Source organism: Centrocercus urophasianus, unplaced genomic scaffold (genome assembly GCF_019232065.1).
Source record: "Centrocercus urophasianus isolate 14NV4802_14NV808 unplaced genomic scaffold, USGS_Curo_1.0 seq_15, whole genome shotgun sequence".
Taxonomy (NCBI): Eukaryota; Metazoa; Chordata; class Aves; order Galliformes; family Phasianidae; genus Centrocercus; species Centrocercus urophasianus.
In genome coordinates this window covers 11,499,476-11,520,518 of record NW_024884697.1, presented here as the reverse complement: position 1 = coordinate 11,520,518, position 21,043 = coordinate 11,499,476, and the positions used below count along the sequence as shown (strand labels likewise).

The 21,043-nt window shown below is 38.2% G+C and overlaps 1 protein-coding gene across 2 annotated transcripts in view; it reads left to right on the top strand.

Moving 5' to 3' along the window:
- RELN (reelin) overlaps nt 1-21,043 on the top strand; it is a 269,232-nt gene that overhangs the window by 187,223 nt on the left and 60,966 nt on the right. For both annotated transcript variants that reach the window (XM_042815609.1, XM_042815611.1), the window contains exons 21-27: nt 3,673-3,865; nt 6,458-6,570; nt 11,982-12,119; nt 12,732-12,918; nt 16,874-17,079; nt 18,333-18,504; nt 18,885-19,085. In XM_042815609.1, coding sequence (XP_042671543.1) covers nt 3,673-3,865; nt 6,458-6,570; nt 11,982-12,119; nt 12,732-12,918; nt 16,874-17,079; nt 18,333-18,504; nt 18,885-19,085 — 1,210 coding nt within the window. The remainder of the gene's footprint in view (nt 1-3,672; nt 3,866-6,457; nt 6,571-11,981; nt 12,120-12,731; nt 12,919-16,873; nt 17,080-18,332; nt 18,505-18,884; nt 19,086-21,043) is intronic.

Sequence of the window (21,043 nt, the reverse complement as noted above, 5' to 3'; positions counted from 1 at the left end):
GTATGTATAAGTATTTCTCATTATCACTGGAAGACATGAACTCTATCCTTCACTGACCTTGTTTCTCTCAAGGGAAATATTTGAACTTATACAAAATCACTACAAATGGATTCTAGTTAAATTAATTATTGTTGGCTTTTCCCAGCTGTGAGTCCATTTGGTTCTCATTTTCTAACTCATGACTATATGAGAAGAGTTTGCAGTAGCACTGACACCATCCTCTTGAGAACTCTGACAACTGCTTTTTCATTAGTTGGACTATGGTAAATACACTATAAATCATTTTACGGGGTGTCATCCCAAGGCCTATTTTTGCTGGATTGCCTTTAATTTTCTGCTAGGTCTTCATTTCTGCCTCAGAATCTGTAAATCTGAAATATTTATGCTTAAAATTGGGGAAAAGTTTTGAAGAGGGAGATTGTTCTTTCCAGTATCTGGTTTCCTTCAGAAAGAGGGATTTGTTGATAAGTATGTGTTCTGAGCAAGGGTGATTTTTAATTGTTTCATAATGATTGATTATAACTGAAACAGTCACTTGATTTGATTCTTATTGTCAACATTTGGTTTGACTTTGGTTCTAACTGCAAGTGTAATGTGTGTTCTGAAAGCCTGAAGAACACACTTAAAATGAAGTAATTAATGGCGTACAATAATTCATCACCTCTCCAAAATATTCATACACAGGCCGTGTTTTAACCCAAATGAAAGTGCATCATATAAATAAAACAAACAGTCTTCAGTCAGACTATGGCATTATGATTGAACTTCATGTAACAGATGAGAGTGTCCTATTACCCCTGAGCTGTCAGGAGAAAAGACTGTCAAAGTAAACTACCATTGTGGAGCAATACAACAGTCTGTGCAGCTTGATAGCTTGTCTTTTAGTTTAATTACTATTCTGAAACATGCAGGATTTTTCTTTCAGGTAATTAACTCAATTAAAATGCATTAATACATTTAGGAATTATCTAATGAAATAGGTATGATGTGACATAAAAAGACAAAAACTTCTGCCTTTGATGCAAGCAGAGCTGGGGCCAGCATGAGCGTTTGGCTGGCACGTCAGTGTCTTCTGTTAGTGCAGCTTTACAAAATCAACTGCATCCATGTGGCTTTTCAGTATTCCTGAAAGTACCGGCCGTGAAGATGTGGTAACTCTGGGAATCCCAGAGCAGTTTGGAGAAGTGCAGACTGGCTGACATTCGCTGTGATATCATTCCCAGAAGTACCAATTAGTTGGCAGTGCTTGGAGGGAGAGCGATTGTTCTGAGGGTACCTGTGGGTATTGTGTTCCTGCTCCTCCACAGGTCTAATTATATACAAGCTAGAAAACAACTCACAACTACATATTTATACAAAAATGTGGCCTCTGCATTCTCAATTCCTGAAGGTGGGTTTTTTTTGTTTGTTTGTTTTGGGTTTTTTTTGTTTGTTTGTTTTCTTTTTTGGCTAATTATTGCAATGCCAGGGACGTTATTCTGTCTTGTACAAAATCCAGAAATGTATTCCAGCTGTATGACTCCTACATTTGGTATTCCAGCAGAAAAACCTACTCCAACCACATACACAGAAGAGCTGGAGAGCAAAGAAATGGCAAGTAAGGTGGAGGACCCACCTTTAATGCTATCTTTGTTCAGCTGGAGGCAATTTGCGGATGATAAGGGCCTTTGTGAACACATAATGTGATTTCCTCCCCTGAAAAGAGCTCCGTGTGGAGTATCAGAGATTGTCTTCATCTCCTCATTAGCATTCTTTTTCACATTTATTTAATATTTATTTTCAAGAACTGTTTTGACTTTAAAGTAATGCTCACTGAATGTACTGTGTACAATATCCAGTGGCTAAATTATTGCATTAAAATGATTGCTGAACTAAGAAGGCACAAATCATAATTGGAATTGCCACTAGAAAAGGAAAGATACATTTTTAATTGATTTTTTTGCCTAATTTTATGTCAGTGTTATTGAATTGAGGGAGTTTTTTGTGGTGGCAAAGACAATCTAAAAGCTTTAATTCTTTTTACCTAGGCTGAGTATTACTCCTTCACTTAAATCACTTTGGGGAAGACAGCTTCTAAACAATCTTCTTATCAAACTGTTTTTTTTCAACTTTTTCATTCTGTTTGTTGAGCTTTAGGTAATTTATGCATTACCTAAACATAGTTGCGTTGTTTGCAGAACTGCAGTGTTAAATCATTATCCAAATCACTGTGATACGTAACTTTCAGCTAACTATACTGCATGCAGCTGACTGATACCCAAAGAGTGTGGTTGTTGTACTGGCTTTTGTAGAACTTTGATTTCCCACATCAGCCATGAAGTTCCAAACTGCATTGCAGAAATTAATAGCAAGTCAGCTTCAATTATTTCAATATTTTTATTTTAATTTAAACTGTTCTCTCTAGATAGGGGTCTATAGGAAAAAAGAGTTGGTCGGTGAATTTACTTCAAAGAAGTGCTGTGTAACTGGTTTCTAATCCTGTCTTTACACTGACACCTTTAAGAACTTAAATCTTACAGAGGTGAAAGCCAGTAAGTTTTACTGTGCAGTACTGATAGTTCAGGAGTTTCTCTTTTCAAGTGTTAAACTGTAGTTCACTCAACTATAAGGGTGTTCCTTAATTAGGTTATTGTCTTCATCTTCTCCACACAATATGTATCCCTTTATTGTTGCATAATGTTTTGCAGGGGTTGTCTTTAAAAGATGTGATCTCTATCCCAAACTGTTTACATTTAAGAAAGGGCTTGGAAAATGCTGAAGCTGAAAAGACTACAGTACTTCTGAAGATACTACTTGAACATCTCTAAGTGAGGAAGGGAGGCTGTTCTCATTCCTTCTGAACATTCTGTCTTGTAGGATAGTCTGCAGGATTCAAAGTTTATGCCATTATTACTTTCTCTTTACATCTCTTTCTACATCTCTTGCATTTGATTTTTTTTTTTTCCCTTTTCAATGATACGTTTAAAACAAATTTAAAAAGCAACCCTGCATTTAATTTGAAATTACCTTATAATTTTAAACTATATATTGTGTTACCTTGAATGTGATAACTGGATACCTTGTATCATAGATGAAGCCTGGTGTATTTCAAGCAGTATTAATAATTATCCCCAGTCCACTGGATAATGTGTTACAGCTCTTATATCCCACAGACAAGAAGCTGAAAATAAAATTAAATCAGAAGCAGTCAAAAGTCAGTAAAGGCATTGCAAATGGAATCAGTTGAAAAATCAGCTAACTGAAAAGTCTAGTTAATAAGAATATTTTAACCTAATTCAGTGTATCTCTACTGTCCAGTGTTTGAATGAAATTACAGTTGTTACTGCAACATGACTTTAGGTAACGAATGCTCCTGGGGAATGAGCTTTGGCTTTGTTGTAGGGTTTTCTCTGTATGTTATCCTTTGGTTGATTTTAACTTGATCCTTCATACAAAGAGCGTAGAGTAAGAACTAACAGAATAATTCAGTGTTTCATACTCTGGGATACATCAAGGCCTTCCTGGTAATTTACAGAAGTACCAACAGAAAGAGCCTTCTGTGCATTGTCATATCCCACGTGCTAATCGACAGAACAAAGAAAGTGGTAACACTATTTAATACATAACCATTCATAATATTCCCTCCTGACTTACTTTGAAGATGAATCCTTATTCTTTCCTTACATCTCTCAGTTTTACAGGAGATTCGAAGTTAACTTCTAGCATGCGCTACGTGGAGACCCAGTCTATGCAGATTGGAGCTTCATATATGATACAGTTCAACCTGGTAATGGGCTGTGGCCAGAAGTTTACTCCTCATATGGACAACCAGGTGAAACTGGAGTACTCCACCAATCACGGCCTCACGTGGCATCTTGTTCAGGAGGTGAGGTTGGGAGCGTGGACCTTTGTCTTCCATAAACACTGCTTATTATTATTATATTATTCATCTGAAATATACTTATGGCATAGGACAAAGGAAGATGGTTCCCTCATTCCCTTTTCTATAAAAAAGCCTTCAGTTGGAGTTCAGTAAAAATGACTAACAGAAGTACCTAAACTATTATTCATGATATTTGGAAGAAAGTACCTGAAAGTCTGAAACAAAATTCTGACAGGAGTGGACCAGGTCTGGAAAAAGAATTGTTGTGCTAGACAGAGCCATAGATCTTTCCTGAGCTGTTGCTTTGTTTTTCAAAGTAAAACGCATTTACTGTTTCTTGGAATTTAAATGGATAGAAATTATTTCTGCCCCTGTGCTCAGATGTTTCATAAATGGAAAGCACATTCCTTCTGGGGATTGTAATGTAGAGCCTTTCATCTCCCATCCCTGGTTCAAACATAGTCCAGAGCAGTAATGACCAATGGTTTTCCCCTTCTCAGGTGAAGTGCAAATAGCAGTGTTCAGCACTATTTCCCTGTGTGGCGTAGCTCTGTCTCAGCACAAACATGAATAGCACATTTGGCTGTAATTTGTGCTTTTGTCTTGCATCTTAGATGGGAAGCTGGAGTTTTTCTGACTTCAGTGTGAACTAACAAACATCTTTCAGCTACCTCTGACCAGGTTCAGAGAGTGTCAGGGAACTGCTTTCGATGCCTTTTCAGTGCCTGTTCAGTGCCTGAACATAGATGTTCACAAAGGCATTTGAACGTACAGTCCAACATCTTTTATGACTAATGAAACCATTTCCTGCTTCGTATTGTTTTGCCATGTTTACTTTGGAGTGCAAAGTAGAGAAATGTCAATAACTGAAATTTTGAGCTTTACAGCTCAAAGTAATGTTTTTTTTTCCTTATACAGAATTAAGAGGAAAGCTATAAATACTGTATTTCAAATGATTTTCATGTTTTTTAAATCTAGCAGGCATCATCATGGTATCTAGGAATAGTTCACAGTGATAGATGTTTGGGGATTTACTTTGTCATCAATGAAAGATCAGTTGCCTTGAGATTTTAGTGCTCCTTTCCTGTCTCAGTGGAACTGAATTCAGAAAGAAGGCCTTGCAGCCAAATCATTTTCCTGATACCATCCAATTTGCTGTGATTCAGCAGTAAAAAGAAGACTATTTGTAGTATGCTTCAAGGATGTAATCTGGCCAATACACAAAACACTAATTGAGATGTTCAAAAGCCTTCTTTGCTTCACACACACTGATCAGATCCTATTTTCTAAGATCTTTTATGGGAGATGACTCAACAAAATATGTTTGAAAATGGCTGGAAAGGAAACTAATCCTTTAGAAAATCTACTGGGAAAAAAACAACATCAATAAAAAACAGAATAAGATATCAAATCTTCTTTTAACATTCTAAGATACTTGAGCAACAGATTTTTTTGTGAAATAATAATATATTCTGCTCTTCCTTATATTTCACTATATAAATATTCCCAACTGTTTTAACTACCATAGAGTATCATTGCTTTGTTATTAGTTTCATAGCAAAGTATAATGCACAGAAGAGTGAAAGTCCCTTGTGTCTGACACACTTCATGGGTATGAGTCCAGCAGAGAAGACTGTGGGAGAGCTGGAGATGATCTGGAAGCAGCTATACTGAGACAGTAGTGGTAGAATGGATTCCCCAAATGGGTAGCCAGAAAAATTACACACAAGCTTAAATGCTTTACTAATACTTCATCAAAGCCAAACTACAAAAATCTGGGGTGCTACTCTGGTAATATATAAAAAAGTAAATGGAATATTGAAGAAAAATAGAGTCACAAGGGAAGAACAGCTCTAGAAAGTGGTTTAATGGACTGTGTCATATTCATTACAATAAAAAAAAAAAATAAAAAGATGTGGCAGTGATCAGATTTTCTGAAAAGAAGAAAGAGGATTTTGGGAACAGACCTCTCTGGGAGTCTTGAATTAAAGATTCAAGATCATAAAAGCAGAAGGAGCAAAATTGCATCACTTGCTATCGGTTTACACCTGCAGATGGTAAGGACATTTAGATGCAGTTTTAGTGGACTTCAGCTGGGTGCCTAAAACTGATGCTCTTGGGCAACTATTGGTCCCTATTGCTCCCACTGCAGAGAGAAAGACTGTTGTTCCCAGTTGAGGCTTTGCATGTAGATCTCTAACATGACTGGTGTAGTGGTAGGGAGGTCAGCTGTGTAGACTTATTTCATTGTACATTTGTAGACCTTATCCACTGCTGATGCTAGGTGCTAGGGTGAGAATAATATAAAAATGAACCAGACACCCTCATGGAGAAAAATAGATTGCTAGACACTAACATGAAGCATCGTTCTCTAAAAGGGTCATATGAGTTCATTCTATCCTAAATTGTCCGTTGCTAGTTTTTTGAGAAATTTCTCTGGAGCATCCCAGGGTTTTTCTACTTGTGGGGTTTTCACTCTGACATCTGGACCCAGATTCAGGTTCAGAAGCTTCCGGTTCAATGAATGTTTAAACATCATGTTTGTTCCTAACTCTGCCTCAACTTTATCCTGGTTTTGAAATGTGTTATTTCAAGGAATGTCTTCCAAGTATGCCGAGCTGCCAGGAGTTTACCTCAGCAAGTATTTACCATTCCAGCGAATTTACTCAGTGGAGGAGAATCACTGTCCTTTTACCACAGAAAACTTGGTGAGCCTCCCTCTCTTTCTTTCTTTCTTTCTTTCTTTCTTTCTTTCTTTCTTTCTTTCTTTCTGGAGGGGAGAGGAGGGGAGTGGAGGAGAGGGTACAGATAGTTCATCTGCTTTGTCTGCTTTTACACTGCTACAAAGATGAAGTCCCATGTAGATCATTCTGAAGACAATGGGTGATATAGGGGCAAACTCAAGTCACTGGTGTTTAACATAAAATGCCTTCCTCATGTCCTTGGAATGAAATGCTGCTGAAGTCACTAGAAACTATTGTTAAGGATTGTTTTTAATGTATATTGTGACTTCTAATAAAATTCAGATCCTTTCAAAAATAGTGGCTTCTCTTTAAATGGGTCACTGGAGGAAGTGTTTATTTATATTGTTAATTTTTATTTTTAACATTCCTTATTGTTTACATCTCCAGACCAAAACCTTGCATAAACAATTACTAATTATTCATTTCTGGGAATTTTTTACCTTTTGTTTATTTTTATAGCATGTCTTCAAAAATAGCTTTTTAAAAAAAGAATCCTATTCACCTTACTGTAATAAAACCTTTTTTTGCCCACCCTAACATTATAATTTAACTAAGTTATTTCTTCTGTTATTTATTTTAAAAGCTTTACTATAATGTACAACTAGAAGGTAGTTGTAGATCTTGCTAATCTTCACTCATTTCCTGCATTATTATTATTATTCCTATGCTCTACTTCTTGCTTCTGTTCTACCTAACAGCAGCTACAATGAGAACTTGCACAGATTAAGTTGTCTTTGTGTTTTCCTTCTGTCACCATTTTTTTCTGCACAGTCCATAGCCTCAGCATAACAAGCAATATTACCTGCCTCCAAAATACTTACTATTCTTTCAGTATAGCCAATTTGCAGAATTTCATAATTACAGACAAACCATCAGGGACAAAAATTGAATCTTTAAAGCATGTCAAGTCAGATAATACCAAATGGTGTGCATTAGCCTATAATTATAAATCTTACATGCTGATCTGTAGCATCAGCTGTAGAATCTGTGGATCATGGAGGCACTTAGAAGTTTTTAAAAGTGTCTAGAATTTTTTAGGATCTATTCCAAAGTACGCTGTTATTTTAAATTTAATTTAAATACTCAAGGTTATTATTATACATTTTATAATTGAGGCTAATACTGGTGTTGTGGAGCTTTTATTCTTTAAGATCTAGTAATTTTCCTCAGCGAATGAGTTGACAGAAACAAATAATTCCATTTTAATTTAGGAGACTGTGGGGAAAAATTATGGTGAAATAATAACCAGGTTACCATTTTATACTGTGCACAAATCATAAATATTTCATACTTTTCTTTTATCTGAAAGGATTCCCATCTGTTATCAGAGTTTTGTTTGTAATTAAGGTACAAATTACCAGTGATCATCACTTCGGATTTCATAAAGCACATTTTCAGTATGACTGTGCTGTGCTGCTGTGCTACTGAGTAGTTAGGGTAAGGAGGAAGAATAACCCCCACCAGAAGTAATCTGATTCACAATCTGATCTCAGCCTCTCTTCCTCTCACTGTCATCAGCAAGGTTTGATCAGTCCTTGGGTTCTGACTGGAAGGAGAATTTTTTGCATTTTTTAATCTACTGTATACCACATATACAGTAACAAACACTGGGCAGGTCTCTGCCTCAGGTTTGCTGGTGGACATATGACAATCAGATTCCCTCTGGCACATGGCTTCAGAACTGCCTCTCACCACCTTCTGTTCCCTTCCTGCTCACTGCAAGCACCAACTTGCAAAACATAGATGATGGCCAGAAAAAGCAGCGCAGAAGTGCTGCCAAACATGGACCTGGACTTGAGTTCTTAATAGTCCCAGTGTGACAGTTGGTGGCCTCAGTATGCCCTCACACTCTTACACAGCTCCAATACAGCTGAGGTCTCATTGTTGCATGCACATCTTTTTACTGAGAGTTTGCAGCTTTGGTGCATTGGAAGCATCAGGCTTTGTTACTGTGTACCAGAAATTTGCTTGTAACAGATACTAGTTCTGTTGTAAAACTTTCTGGGTGTGCTGGTATTTTTGTGTGTTTGTAGATGTTCAGCATCTGGCACACACGAGTTTACATGGTAGTCGTGTTATCCAAAATTTGGTGCAGAAGGAAATCTGCTGCAACTGTGAGAGTTTTGTTGGAGAAATGAAATGTATGCACCTGCTCACTGAAATTGTATTGTACTTGAACTGAATATTTCTAACACTGATGAAAATTAATTTCAGTTTTATGGAAGACATTTACATATGAACAGGCTTTAATGAGATACAAGCAGCTGTCAGTTGCTGACTTCATAAACAAATCAACACCTAATGACTGAATGAGAGTTTCAGGATAATTGGGTAAATGTAATTATGGTAACTCAGAAGGTAGCAAATGTAATTGTATCAACCACAAATTTGTGTTAAATTTTTCATTTTTTTAATATCAGGAGAGAAGGCAATGATTTTATTTAAATCACATATCTGAAAAAAAAATTATAAGCTTCATTTCACTTGCAAGACATCTGGGACTCACCACCATTTCCTTTTGCTCATGTAAAATTACAGGCAGCAGCAGTGACTTCCATTTGACATCAGTCTGATTTAGATATGGTGTCATCAGAAGGCCAAAGAACCTTCCAGTAGTATTTTAACCTTGTAGAAAAAGCTGGGAGGAAGTAGAGAATCACAGAATCATGTGAGTTGGAAGAGACCCTTAAAGATCATCAACTGCAACTCTTGTTGAAGTATTGGAGAGGTTTATTTTGCTTGTAAGGAAATTATTTTATAACTCCCTGATACATGCTTCCCATTTGAGTAGATGTCTATCCAAACAGTGACAGTTCAGAAAACTGAGAATGAAGCTGACGTTCAGCTTCTTATTTTTTTTTTCCTTAATTAACATGGTATTTTTAAATGGTTGATTACCATTTTTAACAGCATAATCCTCTTAAGCTGTTGTTCCTTTGCAATGCAGAGCAGTGTTGGAAAGCTCTCACAAGCAGCAAGGACTGGCTTTCCAGAAGCATTGCTTTTGCAATGGAAACCTCAGCCCACAGGCCTCACCTTCAGCCAGGCCTCCACCACCACCCTGTGTTCTGGGGGTTAGGGATGTGTGGTGGTGAAGTTCTTTCTGGGGGAGACGTCTCTTTGCTTGATGTCCTAATTACCTCTATGCTACTCTATACCTCTGTGTAGGTACTTCTGGGCCTATAGGGTTGCACACCTCTGCCCACACATGGCCCCCAACAAAAAAACAAGGAAGCCACAGCTCCCATTCCTGTCACAGACAACATGATGCTATTTTTTTTTCCTGCTGGAAGGTCTTTTTTTTTTATTTGTATGCATAAAAGCCTTTACTTGCTTTCAGTATTGCTCTTTTCCTCAGTGCACATCAGATTTAATACCCACTACCACAGCTCTCCAGAGCACAGTTTGTGCAGTGCTCCCTGAGGCACTGTTCACAGAATCACAGAATCACAGAATGGCCAGGGTTGGAAGGGACCTCAAGGATCATGAATCTCCAACCCCCCTGCCACATGCAGGGCCACCAACCTCCACGTTTAATGCTAAACCAGGCTGCCCAGGGCCCCATCCAACCTGGCCTTGAACACCTCCAAGGACAGGGCATCCACAACCAATCTGGGCAGCCTGTTCCAGTACCTCACCACTCTCTGGGTAAATGCACTGTTGATGCACTGTAGTGAACATGAGCAACACCATTAAGGCAACGTGCTGACTTCAGAGTACTCAGAAAATAACTGGTCAGTATTTACTGGATGTTGTGTCTATTGCATGCTTAGAAAGTCCTTAGTGGGCAGATTGCTGAAATTGTGCACTTTAAATGAATAATTCATAGCTCTAGTAATGTAACCCATCAAGGCATTGTATCCTGAGGGAGTATTTAATCTGTAGATCTGCCCCCAGATGAGCTCTATAATGAAATATAAAATGTAGAATTTGTAAAAAGCTGTAAAAATACTTACAGTGCTTACAATATCAAACAGGTACTGAAAAAAGAAAACAAAGGTCATTGCAATTGAACATCAAGCCCTTGGGCAGCCTTGGTTTTTGTTTTTTAAAGAAGTTCATACATTTGAATTCTAAAAAATTATCCAAGCGTAGATTAATTTGATCTTTGTATGCTTCTAGTGTGTAACTGGCTGGGTAACTGCTGTGCCATACTGTCCATTTTAGCTACCCAAGCCTCCCATATTCATTCTTCCTCTTCATATGAGCAGGTGACTCAGCCACCTTTATTATGTTCATCTTAACACCTTACCCTATATGATTTCCAGAAAGTGAGGAAGGGTCTTTTTCTTAAGTTAGAATTAGCGCATTGTATCTCATGCTGTCATATCATAGCCATGTGGCTTAGACACTTGCTTGGAAAGAATCTCCTGCTTCTTGTAGAAATTTCCTGCTGCTCCTCCTTTGCCTTCCCTGTCAGCCTGTGGCCAGACAAAGCCCCAGGTAGTGTCTGAATTTTTTTTTGCTGCTGTCAGCTTTGCTTTCCCTATCTATCGTCTTTGTAACAATATAACAAAGCTTCACTTCCCACATTGCCTCAGCCATCCCTTTCTTTCCCCAGATCTACCATGCAACCAGCACAGCTCCTTGTACTCCATCACAACGATTTCCCATTTTTGCTTCACTTCATATGCAATATCTTATCTCAATCTCCCAGCCACATCTGTATGAGCGTGGACAAGATTCTACCCATCCCATCCCACCAGCTGGTTGGCGTCACATTGTACCAGTTGTCAGTAAAGCTTGAGAAGGCTTGCTGGTGACAGTCTTTTTCAAAAAGTGATGACTGTAATGTCACCATAATGTCACTAGCATAATCTAGTTTAGTATCATTGTCTGTATCCTATAAAAAACTCTCAACTTTTTGAATGGAAATGGTCACTATTCAAAGAAGAGAAATGCTTAGTTGCAAGAAGTTTAATTTCAAAGATTATTTTTTGAATAAATATCATATGAAACCTTTTTGCATGCATTATACCCTATTAACCATCCAAAAATATGAAAGTCAAGGTCACACTCTTGATCCAACTTTCTTGTTTTGCAACCTTACACCCTCACAGGATGGCACTTAATAAAAATCTGATAGTATTCATTGATAGATATGTCTTATATCAGTGTGGCCATTAAGCATGAAGTTTCTACAGCATCTCTGTAGTCTTCCACGGAAATGTCATTATTAACAGCCAAGTCTTTTCTGTAACCCTGTGCAGTAAGAAACATCATACAGAAAGTTCACTTGTAAGACTCTGTCTTTGGTTGTGTTAGTTTTTACAGGCTGAGCAATGACTGCAATACCAATTTGACTTTTTATAGTTGCATTTTTTGCCTGCAGTATTGTAAAGCATCCACATTAAAGCACTGTTATTGCTTTTAAGGTCCAGTGCCACACGTTTCCGCTGGAGTCAGTGCTACTACACAGCACCGGATGAATGGGCCTTAGACAACATCTACATCGGACAGCAGTGTCCCAACATGTGCAGTGGGCATGGCTGGTGCGACCATGGTGTTTGCAGGTAGACAGCATTTGCCTATTTGACAAGTTACTGCTATCTTGGTACTTAAGTATTCTGTTATTCTGTTATTTTGTGGGTTTTTTGTTTGTTTTTTTACTGTTTTTCTTCTTTTTAGATTATAAAAACAAAACATACACCTATGAGGGCTAAGCCATTAAAGCATTATTAAAAGCTGGTTGTTCCAACACCCAAGAGCCTATACCCTTGGGAGATGCAGGCAGTGAAGGGAGTCTCAGTATCATGGGGATGCCCTGCTGCAGGTGTCCTGGTGACTCTCTGACTTTCTGCTCAGGAGGCCCTAGCACAGGGCTGGAGCTGTTTTGCTGGGGCAGAAAGACACGAAGAACCAGCTCAGAGCTGCTTTGCAGGCTTCAGAGTTACTGCAATACCAAAGGCAGAGTGCTGCCTGCCAGCTTTAAACTTTCTGGACACTGCATTATTTTTAAAGTAAAATATAGCTTATTTCCAGTTATCTGGGTAACCCAGCTTGTTTTTAGCATCCAAAATTCCAATTCCTGAATGATTTTTTTACATATAATTTTAAAAGGTCTTAACTAATTGTGAGTACCAGATAAGATCTTTAAAACTTGTTATGCTTATGCTTTCTTCCAGGTGTGACTCAGGGTTTCGGGGTACAGAGTGTCAGCCTGAAAATCCCCTTCCTTCAACTGTCATGTCTGATTTTGAAAACCCAGATGTCCTGAAGACAGAGTGGCAAGAAATTATTGGAGGAGAGATTGTAAAGCCTGAAGAAGGCTGTGGGGTCATCTCATCTGGCTCCTCACTATACTTCAACAAGGTATCAGTAAGGGACATGATGCTGAGAAGGCATGTGGTAATGTCAGTTTTAATGGAACAGGATGGTGTTATAAGGAAAAGGAAGGTAGCAGAAAGCTCTGAGGCACAGCAAAGTGCAGTATGAAAAGTGCATTAAATAGCACAGCTGTGCTCTGCAGGTAAAAAACAAAGGAATTCAAGGAAATGGAGAGTAACATTGCATATCCAAGAAACACCAAATGTAATGGAAAGAAGCAAATTGTCAGCATGCTGAGAAGTGCACAAATTAATACTATTATTAATATTATGCATGTTCTGTTTTAAGACACAGTTCTTTCTCAGCAAACTCAACTTTCATTTGTTCTGTCATGTTCTGGATGAGGCATCAAGAATGGTTAGCTTTCAGGAGTCACTCTGAGAACAAAGAACGAAAAATAGTGAAAAAGCAACCCTTCCAGCATTTAGAAAGTGCCCTGTTAGCCTGCAGGAGAACTCTCTTGTGTGACTTGAATGCGTTACACAAAAAAGTAATACATCAAGAAAAAGATTTCTGCAAATTGATAGCAATTGTAACATAAAAAGAGATCTTTACGATCAGATGTATGATTATGGGTTATAATCACAGATTTGTTTTCCATTGTTGCTCACCAGGTCTAATTCCGTTGGGATGGATTTTTTTGTTGTTCTTAATTGAAAGGAAGAGTATAAGTACAGCTTCTCTTGTAAGGGTTTGATCAAACTGCCACTGCTGTCATGAGAACTGGATTAGTCCCAGTAGAATAACCCAGTGTGCAAAGCTGTGTAATCATGTGTTGTTAACCTCATTACAAATATCTAACTCATCAAATAATTTTCAGCACTCCTACGTAGTCTCACATCCACCTCCCTTGAAAATGCAGCTCTGTGCTGAAAATTTCATAATAAACCAATCAGTCTAACTAGCTAATTGTGATAATTGGATTTTTTAATATAATTGTCTTATCTATTAAATGTTTCTCCTTCTGGCTCAGTTCCTTATGCCAGGTTTCTCAAAGAAGTTTGCTAAATTATAATTAACCTGCTATGATCTTTCTTCTGATTTCTGCTAAGGAGGAGTGAAAATCTCATTTAGGAATTCTTGGCTTCTTTCCATTGATCTCTAGGGATTATGTTATCATTCATTTATTGAGTAGTAGCACTTGGTGTGCCATCAGCTGAAGGTGGCTTATTTAATTTCTGTTTAGGTCCTTTTCAAGGTGTCTAGTGGTCATGGTGATAAACATTACAAAAGTTATTTTCATAACTGCCTGACAGTTCTATGTTGTTTTGGGAGCTCATATTCACAGGTTCCGTTTCTTTACAGTTCCTCAGCTAGCCACTTTTTATTTCAGTGTCTAATGTTTGCTGCCATAATCAATGACTGCTATCGGAATTAATGTTGCCTTTGTTTTGCCAACTCTCTATCTTTTGTTTCACAATTAACTGTAATCAATTATAGGCATGTTAGCAATTAGCCCCTGCAATTTCTTCCAGGTTTTAAGTAACTCATGCCCTTTCTCAGTTAACCTGGTTTTGTGGATGACTCTTTAGCATTCAGTGCCAATTTGGAGCAGGGATGATGTAGATAATGAAAATGTCCTCACAATAGTTTTACAGCCAGATCTCTGACTCTCAGATGGGACATATTTGCCCATGGGACAGCAACAGTGTTGGAACCTTTTGGAAAAGTTTGATTTGATTAAAACAATTTTGAATTCCTGTGGGTTCCTGAAAACAAAAAAGTTGTGAAAGCAAACTACCAAAACATTATCAGTGTCACGTCGCTGTGCCTTGGGCAAGTCGTAGTCATGTTGGCCTGCACAGGGAAGCTTGGGACTGCACCCAAGGCTGTGCCCATCTCACAATCATGATGACACCATGCAAGAGGCTTTGTTCAGCTGGGAATAAACAAACAAACAAATTTTAAAAATGCAGACAATATTCAAGACTCAATTGATACAGCTGTATCTTCAGTAAGTTTTCCAGAAATGAGTCTGCCAGTATGATGTGGCCTATTTGGTAGAGTCTGTAAATGAACTACAGCTGTAACACCAGCAAAAAAAGATATTCTGTGAAAAAAGCAATTAATGTATCTTTGTTCTGAGTTTACCCTAAACTGAGTAGGAATGGGAAATAGTTAATAAGTGGAACATAATTTAAAATCATCTATCATTACTATCATTAGACTGGATATAAGGAAAAGTTTTTACACTAAGGCTGGTGAGGCACTGGAACAGGTGGCCCAGAGAGGTGGTGGATGCTCCATCTTTGGAGGTATTCAAGATCTGGCTGGATGGGGCACTGAGCACCCTGATCTATATGTAGGTGTCTCTCATCATTGCACAGGTGATGAGCTAGGTGACCTTTAAAGGTCCGTTACATCTTAAACTATTCTATGATTTTTAGGCAATTCAAACCAGATGGCCTGTTGTCAAGTCTGCTCCATTCTGAGAGTCTTTTTCAGTGTTAATGCCAGGTTGCAGCTAGTTTTGGTGAATGCAGAAAGATGTTCCCTGTAGCTCCTCTCCAGCCACACACCATGCTTTCTGGAGGCACAACTGGGGCTGTACTGGGGCAGGGCTGTGACAGGCGGGGTGCACGTGGGGCACTTTTGTGGGGACACTGCTCTTGTCCTCTGTCCTGTCTCACGTGGGAAGTGTTGTTCATGCCTGTTGCTGTGGAGCCCACAGGGTCAGTCTCAAGCTGGGAGTACAAGGGGAAAGGGAGAAGTGCAATTGCAGTAAAAGATTTTTGCACCTTAGAGCATCTTTTAGCTTAGTATCCTGTCTTCTTTTGTCAGTAAGTACAGAGTGACCACATGAGCCACACTACAGATGCCCAAGAGCTGTTTCCTGCTAGAACTCAAAAACATCCTTGAAAATGCTACACTAAATTTAATGAGGCTATTTTTTCTCTCTGCTATGCTCACATAAAACTAGAACTAAATCCATAGGTTTTAGATGAAAGACTAGGATAATACTAGGAGAAGAAAGTTGCTTTGTGAATGAATAAATCCTACTCACGTGAGGCATGAAAAGAAAATGCCCCTCCCTTGTTATTATTTAGGAGATGAACTACACTGCTGCAAATCTTCCATGCACTGCTTTTGTAGAGGTAACTGGAAGGAAAACTGTCAAATGGGCTGATGTCAACATGTGGGAAGGCCATTCTCCTTGCAGATAGCACTGGATTAGCAACCAGAGAAACAAATGCCACAGAGACAATCACAAAACAAAGGACCTTGAGTGCCACTAACACTAAGACTGAATAGAAAGTGAAGTCACCAATCTGTGCCAGCAGAGTGGATCAAAGGGAGAGTGGAGAGAAAATGCTTAAGTGAAGCAGAGAAAAGTGTATACTTTTGGATGTTGTAAGGGTCTTGATGAGACAAGACCAGGTTAATCAGAGCCTAAAATGTATGAAGATATTATAATACACAAGGATCTGATCGTAACTGAGTTTGATTGCTAGGCAAATGCAAGACAAAAAATAAGTGATGGTCAGGCATCTGATACATCAGCTGCACTTCCCTTCCCTGAAACATAGTAGGCATTGTTGATAATGTAATTCCAGGTATCCCAGTAAAAAAAAATGCGATGTCAGAAATGCCTTTTTATACTTTATGTCTCCTGAAGGCATTTGGTACCATGAAGGAGTGGGGTGGAAAAGGAGCGATGAAAAAGTTGTGTTAAAATTGTGTTTGAAAGTTGTGTTGTGTGTTACATGCTGCGTCTCTAATAGTAAAAATGCTTGTTGGAACGCACCTGAGAGATTAAGCCCTAAAGGATGGCCAAGGAAAACCATGCCCTAAGAACAAGAAAAGTCATGTGAACACAACATTCAGTGTCTTCTGTGCTCCTATATAATATTCATCTGTGCTTGACTTTAAAATATGTCAATTTGGAGTGAAGGTGTCATATTTAATATTATTTTTTACACCTCTTTTCATTCAACTGTAGGCTGGAAAAAGACAGCTGGTAAGCTGGGATTTGGACACTACCTGGGTGGATTTTGTTCAGTTTTACATCCAGATTGGAGGAGAAAGTTCTTCATGCAATAGACCAGACAGCAGAGAAGAAGGTGTGCTGCTGCAGTACAGCAATAATGGTGGTATCAACTGGCAGCTGCTAGCGGAAATGTATTTCTCTGATTTCAGCAAACCCAGGTAAAACTTTTGCCTAAATTAAATCAGCTATATCCATACTCCTCATGTCTTTAAGAAACCTATTTCTTGGTCTGTGTAAACATGAAGAATCATTTCATGCTATAGTGCTTAAAAGCTGTCCTTATGTCCTTATGTGGAAACTCTTTCAGGCTGCCACAGTAAACCCTTATGAAGGAAAAATCTTATCAAAGCAGGCTGTAGAAAACCTGAAGATAGCTTACCATTGCCAAATGAAATTGCAATTGTCTGTATAGCTATTAACATGATTCCTATTGCCATAGCTGATTTCTTGTAGTATATAAATATGTGAATAATTTTACCCTCCAAGCTCCTCATTTTGCCTTCAATACACAGTGGTTTCAGAATGACTGTTGTAAACTTGGTAAACTCTTTTTCTAAAAGTAATCTCAGCATTTGAAAGTATAAAACTGTTTACTTTGCCTCTACTTTGACAAAATAACAGGAAGCTTCCAACAAATAAGGATGTCCCCAGTTATGCACTGGAATCTTCATTGCTTGGCTATCCAGTGCATTAGTTTTAGGCAAAACATTTACCTCCCTGGAGTAACCAAGGGCAATGGTCCTTACAGAGTATGTTGCTGTGTGTATCTATTACTTATACTGCTGCTCCAAATCTTATTTTCCAGTTACTTACTTTCTGACACATAAAACTAGGAACCCTCTGAAAAAGATTCTGTATGGCCCCAAATGATTTTTGCACTTCTGTCTGCCAAAGAGGCAAGATCTAGCAAGTCCAATGATACACAGTAGCATGATGTTAAGAAAGAATACAGGATGGAATATATACATAAATGCATATATTTAAGTTGTGTGAAATAATATTGAACAGGTAACTGATTGTTGTGGTTTTATAGCAGTAGGCAGCTCAGCACCACATAGACTCGCTTTCCCTAAGTGGGTGGAGGAGAGAACCAGAAAGGTAAAAGTGAGAAAACTCGTGGGTTGAGATAAAAAAAAAACAAAAAAACAAAAAACAAACAAACAAACAAAAAAAAAAACAGTTCAAAAGGTGAAGAAATAGCTACATGCACAAGCAAGGAAATATAAGGAATTCATCCACTACTTCCCATTGACAGGCAGATGTTCAGCCATTTCTGGGAAAGCAAGGCCCATCACACTTAACAGTTTCTTGAGAAAAGAAATGGCTTTCCTGCTTCTTTTTCACATTCAGCAGTACTTCTCCCATTTCCCTATGATGTTTCCTTAGCATTCTACTGACTTTCTTTTCTCAGGTTTGTCTATCTGGAGCTGCCAGCTGTAGCCAAGACTCCTTGCACCAGGTTTCGGTGGTGGCAGCCTGTGTTTTCAGGAGAAGGGTACGATCAGTGGGCCATCGACGACATCATCGTTTTGTCAGAGAAGCAGAAGCACATAATTCCTGTTGTTAATCCCACATTACCACAGGTAACAAGCAAAAACAGCTTGTGGGCATCACTGTGAAATGAGAGACATCTTCTCTGTTGATAGAAGTTTATTTGAATTTTATTTTCTTTGAGAATATCAGGTTATACTTAAAGAAACATTTGTAATGTTTGCAGCTGTGTCTCTCTCTACGTGGCACGAACCTAGCTCTTATCGTATCACTATAGGACTGCTAATTTTTACAATAGAGAATGTATGTGTCTCTTCAAAAGTTGAAACAAATTTTGAAAGTTACGATTTTGAGGTAATTACAGAGTGTGTAAATGGCAAAATTGGAAAACTCATAATTTTGGAAAACTTCTGAAATCGCGCTGCAAGGAGGCAGTACTTCTTTGTGTTGCTTTTCTCTTCATTTCTAACAGAACTTTTATGAAAAGCCAGCATTCGATTACCCTATGAACCAGCTAAGTGTGTGGTTAATACTGGCCAATGAAGGCATGACCAAAAACGAAAGTTTCTGCTCTGCCACCCCCTCTGCCATGCTCTTTGGTAAATCAGACGGAGACCGATTTGCAGTGACTAGAGATTTAACGCTGAAGCCTGGATATGTTCTGCAGTTCAAGGTATTCCTTAAATATAAGTTCCTCCAGATCATAATGTATCAGTGAAACTCATCTTATTCAATACTTGCAAGATGCCATTGGGTCACCATAGAAAACAAGGGAATACATTATAAGGCTGTCTTGAAAGATGTGTGGAGCACAGGTATGAATTCATACCATATAAAATATGATTCTGCCAAAACCTTGGTGCAGGAGAGCTTTTTCCTCCTCTGGAGAAACTTTGAAGGCTTATTGTTCTTTAACAAGTTTCACAAGCGGGTTGAAGTGACTGTCAGTATATTTGAGTCAGCACTTGGAAATGGTAGGAAGTGCCTTGCAAGGGAAAAAAGCTTTATTTCATCTGGGGCTCCATGACTACAAAAGCTCCAATGTGATTTGCGTACATTTTTTTATATTGAAGTATTTAAGGATTTACAAGCTTCTCTGTACTCCAGTGTGGTTTTTTCAAATAATTTACTTTTATTTTGTCAAGAAACGTAGGCTCCAATTAGCATTCTTATTTATAGGGCTTACAAAAAGTTTAGTGGTCCTGGAAGTCCACCAGAATACGGGCTCCAAATAAAGTGTATTTGTTTTCATAAGCTCTTGTTTCCGAACTCTAATCAAAATTTTATTGAGTTTATAGTGAAATCCCATTGGTGAATTCTGGAGGTTGGTTGAAATGCAATTTTAATGAGCTCACCACAAATACATGGTCTTTACATAATTGGCAGATACAGACACTGAATAATTTACAAGTAGAATTATTAAAGAGATCTGATGTTCACAGGCAGCTTTTCAAATGTAATTCCCACACTTCTGTAAATAGGGAAGTTAGTTAGAAGTAATAGGATTTATAAAAAAAAATCTCATTTCATCTAAAAGTTATGCTAATGAAATGCTATACAAACTGAGAGACTGCAGTACAATTTCTGGATGAGTATATTGTTCATAGTTTTATACCTTAAACTCGTCTAAAACCCAAAATACTGCCATATATAAATACTATTTAGCCTGGAAAAGATGTTATTTGCTTCTTGACCATTTCCTATTACTTATCATAGAATCATAGAAAGGCCTGGGTTGAAAAGAACCTCAAAGAACATCTAGTTTCAACCCCCTGCCACGGGCAAGGTCACCAACCACTGGACCAAGCTGCCCAGAGCCACGTCCAGCCTGGGTGTGTCACTTCAGTGATTGAGTCTTCATTCTCCAGGTTTTATGATCAACAAATGTTCAAAAATTGCTTAGTTTACAAAAGCAGTGCTTGAAAAGATTTCATGCACCTTCCATCACTGAAACCCTTGGCAATGTAATGTAAATATACAAAACATCAACAATGTGTTTCAGAAAACAGGGAGTTCTTCCATTACTGAAGGCCTTAATTTATACTCCTCTCTTTTTTGGAAAGCACAGAAATGTGTAGTTCTATTTGCATGCCTTAATTTTAAGCATATGGTTAAATGTTTCCTTAGTTTGTGAAATTTCCATTTTAAAAAGATGCCTAGCATGATTTTGCATTGATAAATTCAAAGACAGTAGTTTGTCAAAAATGTTTCAGCTTATATGAATCATTTTGTTATACGTTTGTTCTGCAGCTCAAGTAGGAGCTCTGCAATAGAACAAAACTAATATTTTTCTGAAAACATAAAATGAAACATTGATTTTTGTATTAGTTATGATCTCATTTCACATTTTTATATTTCTGCTGCATCCAATTTTGCTCTTTTCTGGGACCAGAATTGCAGTGCTAGCTCTCAAACATTATTCTGCAAAACCAATGACTCAGCTGTGGTCAGGAGTTGCAGCCCTGGGGCAAGGGATACCTTGGAGTTATCAGACTGATCCTCTGGGCACATCAGGGTGCACTGCAATGGGCTATGTCTCTGTAACTCTGAAACGAGGTTATAGTGAGGTGGGGATTGTCCTCTTCTCCTGCGTGACTTGTGATAGGATAAGAGGTAATAGCTTTAACTTTT